We start from the raw sequence: 6255 nt of genomic DNA on the forward strand, positions 1-6255 counted from the left end.
TATATTTTCGAAACTTAACAATGGTAACATAGAATTTGAAAACTTAACAAGTCAACAACAAGCCAAAATCAAATACAAAGAAATTACAAGTGTTAGGGGATAATTAAAAGGTCTGGGATTCGAGCCCTACAATCACAAATCTTGAGCTATTAGCTCAACTTTACCCAGGGTACAAAATAGAACAAAGGGGCAGAAAATCCCATCATGTCAAGGAGCACTTGCTCCTAATTACAATGTTAAGCCTCCTAGAGGCACGCAGAGATCAAATTTAGGAAAGAAGGTGCGGGCTGGAATAGGTCTCACCTACAAAATTAAAGTTAATTTAAAACTTTAACAAAGGTTATATTTTCAAAACTTCACAAGCCCATTGTACAAGCCCATCAAAGGCCACAACAAACTTCACTCCAAATTGCCCTCAAGGCACAAATATAATGATACAGGGGTACCACGTACCCAATCTACTGGGCCTTCACAGGAAGGAAAACAAAACGAGTTAAATAAATGGCCCAAAATACAAAATTGAATGGAGGCGATTACTTGCACTCCTACACTAAAGTTTTTTGTTTAAAAACCTATCTGGCGCTAGGCCGATAATACAGGGGCTAATCCCAAGCTAGAGAGGGAACTTTAATACATTAAGGAAGAGAAGAAATGGTTACGGAAACGTGGTCACCTTAATTTCAAAAATGAAGGGGAGCTCGAGAGGGTGAAGCACTCTCTATCCCCGCTTTACAGTAAAATATATTTGTAGATTTTACATAGACAGAAAAGGAATTTACATTTAAAGAGATGGGTTACATATTAAAGGATTCGAACCCTCCCCGAGAGTTAAACTGCTGCGCTAGCAAGAAATAAGAATATTAACAGGCCATTACCTTGTTGAAGAACTGCTGCTTGGAGAAAGAGGCGCGTCCCGCCCCCTGCTACATATTCACACACTGAATTAGATGTTATATTAGTGGCACCGAGACAAGAAAATCAGCAGTTTTTATACCCTCGTGGAAAATTCGAGACCTTTCAGGAATGAGTAGACACACCCTTTCGCTTTCATTGGATAGCTTAGAGCAACATATCTATGTCGAAGGAGACATACATGATTGGTTGGAAATAAATTAACGAAATTTGGGATTGGCTAAATTCAAAACAGGCGGATAGAAAGAATTAATGTTGCCAACCCAAATATAACCGAACAAAATATAGTAAAAACAAAACTTATGAATACTAAATTTCTTCAGGAAAGTTCATTCCATTACACCAGAGCGTATTACCATAGTTTTTTGTAGAGACATCTGTTAGAGAACGTCCACACTTCTTGATCAATTACGAACCAAAACACATCAAAATTCATACAGAGCTATCTTCGGAGAAACTGTTGAGTTAATACAGTGTTTTAAAGTTCAGGCTTTCTCCTGTAGAGGACTTTCAATTGGCGCAACATTTGAATTGGCGGCGTGGAGGTGTACCGCCCAGTACACTTTATTTTAAAAGAGATTAAAAATACCCATTTTTACGCCCGTAATATGTCAGTTTTTGAGATATGCTCATTTTAAAAATTCATCCCCTTTAACACTTCCCTTTAAGTGGATTTTCAGAAAACAAATTATGCGTGTTCCTTTACTTTTACAGGAGATTCCAAATACCAATTTTCACGTCTGTAACATCTTCAGTGTTTGATATATAAGTATCCTCATAAAAAGAAGTCAACACTTTCTTCACTTGTTTTCATGCATCCTATCCACTTCAGCGGATTTTCCGAAAACAAAAAATACGTGTTTCTTTATTTTTAAAGAAGATTCAAAATACAAATTTACATATCTGTAACCTTCAATTTTTGAGATATAAGAATCCTCATAAAAAGAATTCAACCACTTTTTCAGTCCTATTTACATCCTCCCTTAAGTGAATTTTCCGGAAACAAAAAATACGTGTTTCTTTATTTTAAAATGATTCCAAATACCAATTTTCACGTCTGTAATACCTTCAGTTATGGAGATACCAGTATCCTAATAAAATCAGTTTTCGAGATATATACACACTCATTTTAAAAATTCACCCCCCGCCCTTTTCATCCCCTTTTTTCGCTATTTTTCTGAAAACAAAAAATACATATTTCCTTATTTTTAAAGGAGATTCAAAATACCAATTTTCACGTCTGTAACATTTTCAGTATTTGATGTTTAAGTATCCCCATAAAAAGAGTTCAGCTAAATTCACTTTTCTTCACCCACCCCAAACCCTTAAGTGGAATTTACGAAAAAAATACGTGTTTCTTTATTTTCAAATTTTTAAATGTTCATGTCTCTAAACTGTTCAGTTTTCGAGATATATATATACACTAATTTTAAAAATTCACCCCCATTTTCACCCCCCTTAGCGACGGAATATCCAAAAATCCTTCCTTAGTGAGCACCTACATTGTAATCTGAATGTATCCGCAAAATTTCATTTCTTTACGTCCAGTAGTTTTAGCTCGGCGATGATGAATCAGACAGTCAGGGCAAGTTATTTTATATAGATATACAGGATGAAGCGAAATTCCCGCACTCGGGCGTCACAGAGCGACTCCTCACATGCCAGCAATAAAAAAATGTCTCTCACAAAAGTTCGTCCTGCAAGTATATCAGGGAGAAAAAGGACGTTGAAGAGTGGCAATCTGGCAACACTGTAACCACGTGTAGGATGACTACCTCTGTCAGCACACAATACTCGTGCTGTACAGTTGGTGCAGTGGATAGAGTTTGGGTTATCATGCAGGAGGTCGAGGGGTCGATAACGGTTTGAGGCGTATGGTTTTTATTTCATAAATGTAGTCCAGATGGTATGGTACCTGCTATCTTAATCGTCAACAGCCATTACAGCGCGTCCTCTAGAAACCATTTGCACTTACATACTATGATCCTAGAAATGCACGAACATTCGTTTTCATTGGTCAGCTTTGAAAGACGCCCTTTCCACGTCGTGGGCGTGAATTTATTCATACCACTTCATCCACTGGATGCGTTACGACGTGTTCAGCGTTACTAAATTTTGTAAATGTAGGATACATGTGACCTAAGAAACAGTGTCTTACTGTATTAAAGTATGTAATGTCCGATGGAAATTAGCATCTAAAAAGTTCTTTTACTGTGTGAATGTTCGGTATGAGTGGAAGGACGGATGAAAGATTATGGGATCCCGAGTGAGTGAGACTGTATGTGGGTATGAGTGAATCTTTTTTTTCGGGGGGCCCCCGAAGCTCGCTCCCCCCGCGTGACCATCGACTCAATCTATATGGCCTCCGACATGCTATTATTTCTAAGAAGAAAAAAGAGATAGCAGGGAGGAGAGGGAAGTGATACAAGGAGTATCAGCCTGTTTCCATGTCAGACACGCTACCAGGCAAGGTTGTATTGGTTTGATAGTGTTAAGGTATGGTATTGAAGGGTCAGGGAAAAACCACATAGGCAGAAACAAGAACCTACATGTAAAACCTGACAACTTTTGATAGCACATGAAAGGATGTGGGCTGGAAAAAGACCAGAGGTTGTGTTAGTTAGGAACAGGTAACATGCACAAGTCATGAACCCATTCCTCGCCATTCCGTCTGCCAGGGGATCAGTCCGTCTGGGCACTGCTGTGACTAGCGCGGGTCTTGCCGGCTGCGGGACCATGCGTCGAGTGCCACTAGGGCCTGCCACACGGCACCACCACCTTGGGATCCCTCGTACCCAGTCTCCGATCCCGGAGAATGAGGCCAAGCCTGCCGAGACGGGGGCATCCTGGAAGGGGGTGGGTCATGGCGCCGGGCCTCCTTCCTCTCTGCCCGCGCCATGGCCCGGTAGACAGGGCAACTGCGATGGGAGGCTGGGTGGCCCCCCGAGCAGTTGGCGCACACCGGCACCTCTTTAAGTGGTACGGAGGCCGTGTAGTGTTGATCACCACCAAAGCGGTTGCACCTCACTTGGAGCCCACAGCTGACCTGACGGTGGCCCCACCTCAGACAGCGGAAACACTGCAAGAGCTGCTGAGGGGGACGTTTCACTCTCACCTGACTGCCGCTAGCCGCTGAGGTCCTCTCCTGATTGGCTCCTCGGTAGACTGCTGTCCTGGGAGCAGTCCTGGGTTGCAACTGGGCGGCCCCCTCCTGATGGGCCAGCGTCGCCTTCTGCTTCCTGGTCCGGCGTCGTCTTCTTCTTCTTCCCGGGGGTTGCTTCTCGGCAGGGGAAGAGGCCTCGTCCAGGTTGCCCTCCTCCCGGCCTGATGACCCCGGGGTAGCTGGTGGCTCCGCTGCGTCGCCGTCTTCTTCCTTCTCCTTGCTGGCGGCGGCGGCATTCCCTGTCCTGTGGGGCGCACATCGAGGTCTGCAGCTCGACAGACCTGCAGGCAGGCTGGGCCTGGGCAGCAGCCTCAGAACGCCAGGGTGCGTCCTTCTCCACTGCTGTGCTACTCTCCACCATCACTGGCGCTTTGCTGGTTTGCGCCCGGGTAACAGGCCCTTCCTGGTAGGCCTGCGTCTGCGTCCACTTCATCCTGGTAGGTGGTCGACGATCCTGGTTGGCGGCCTTGTTGGTCTGCGTGTACTTCGTAAAGTACAGCTTTCCAACTGGGGTTGCGCCGTCGCGGCGCTCGGGAGCGCCGCCGTCGTCCTCGGTCCCCGGCTCCGTCTGCGTGGCTGCCTCCTGGTATCCTGAAATGTCCAGGTGCTCCCTGAGTCCTGGTAGCCGGGCAACCTGGAAATGTTGGGACGCCTGCTCCTCGTAGACCTTGAACCGGCTTGGGTCCTTAGGGCGGATGATGACCGCCCGGAGGCGGATCATCTCGCCGATGATCTCGTAGACCGTCTCTCCAATGGACTCTGCGATGTTCTCGAGGATTTCGAGTATGCAGAGCGTCTCTAGGTAGGTGGACTTCTCCCACCGGTTGAACACCACCAGCCCCGGGAGTCTAAGGTCGGGTGCAGTTACTCTTCTGAGTGCAGCCAGTACTCCCTCTAGAGCTTCCTCGTAGTTGTAGTTGTCCGGCACCCCGGTGATGAATACCTTCTCCATCCTGGTCCTCCTGAAAGAGAAAAGCGGGCAGTTAGAAGTGCTCAGCTCAGACAAAGCTCTTTCGAAGTCGTACTAAGTGCAGCTGCCTGGTTAGCACTTTAAGAAGTACCGAGCGCCTGGCAAGGAGATACAGTAGCAGAGCGAGAGGCGCGTACGTCCTTCCGCTACGACAGTCAGCTCGTCCTGTCTATGAGTGAGTCAGCCTAGCTAAAGTATATGGGGATTCGAGAGAGCGAGAGAGAGAGAGAGAGAGAGAGAGAGAGTGTGTGTGTCGAATTACTTGAGTGTTGAACAGGTCTTGTGAGTATTATAAAAATATGCATATGTAAATACGGTAACTGTATATACAGTAAGCACACTATGTAGAATGTAATTGTATATTTGAGTATTGTAATTTTAAGTAGTGATGGTGGCACTTTCGTGTATGTGGGGCTATGCTCTTTCTCCATTCACCATCCCTAAATTGTACCTACAATTAGTGGAAAATAAATAATATAATAATAATGTTATTTGCCTTACGTCCCACTAACTATTTTTTAAGGTCTTCGGAGACGCCGAGGTGCCGGAATTTAGTCCCGCAGGAGTTCTTTTACGTGCCAGTAAATCCACCGACACGGGGCTGTCGTATAAATAAATAAATAAATAAATAAATAAATAAATAAATAAATAAATAAATAAATAAATAAATAAATAAATAAATAAATAAATAATAAATAATAATAATAATGCCCGACTCGTTGGCTGAATGGTCAGCGTACTGGCCTTCGGTTCAGAGGGTCCCGGGTTCGATTCCCGGCCGGATCGGGGATTTTAACCTTCATTGGTTAATTCCAGTGGCCCGGGGGCTGGGTGTTTGTGCTGTCCCCAACATCCCTGCAACTCATACACCACACATAACACTGTCCTCCACCACAATAACACGCAGTTACCTACACATGGCAGATGCCGCCCACCCTCATCGGAGGGTCTGCCTTACAAGGGCTGCACTCGGCTAGCAATAGCCACACGAAAAAAAAAACCTTCTTCAGGGCTGCCGACTGTGGGGCTCTAACCCACTATCTCCCGAATACTGGATACTGGCCGCACTTAAGCGACTGCAGCTATCGAGCTCGGCAGACGTCGTTGAAGAGTGAGGTAAAAAAGACGATTTATTGTTTCCTTAATTTGACCTGAATTATTTTGAATTACGCTGTGTAGATTTTATTTCTGACAAGTGTTTAATTTATCA

At 44.9% G+C, this 6255-nt stretch overlaps 1 protein-coding gene across 1 annotated transcript in view; it reads right to left on the reverse strand.

Moving 5' to 3' along the window:
- LOC136863614 (WAS/WASL-interacting protein family member 3-like) overlaps positions 1-5027 on the reverse strand; it is a 93251-nt gene extending 88224 nt beyond the window's left edge. Inside the window, exon 1 of the mRNA XM_068226015.1 lies at positions 4593-5027. Coding sequence (XP_068082116.1) covers positions 4593-5027 — 435 coding nt within the window. The remainder of the gene's footprint in view (positions 1-4592) is intronic.
- Between the last annotated feature and the right edge of the window lie 1228 nt (positions 5028-6255).

This window comes from Anabrus simplex, chromosome 2, assembly GCF_040414725.1.
Source record: "Anabrus simplex isolate iqAnaSimp1 chromosome 2, ASM4041472v1, whole genome shotgun sequence".
NCBI lineage: Eukaryota > Metazoa > Arthropoda > Insecta > Orthoptera > Tettigoniidae > Anabrus > Anabrus simplex.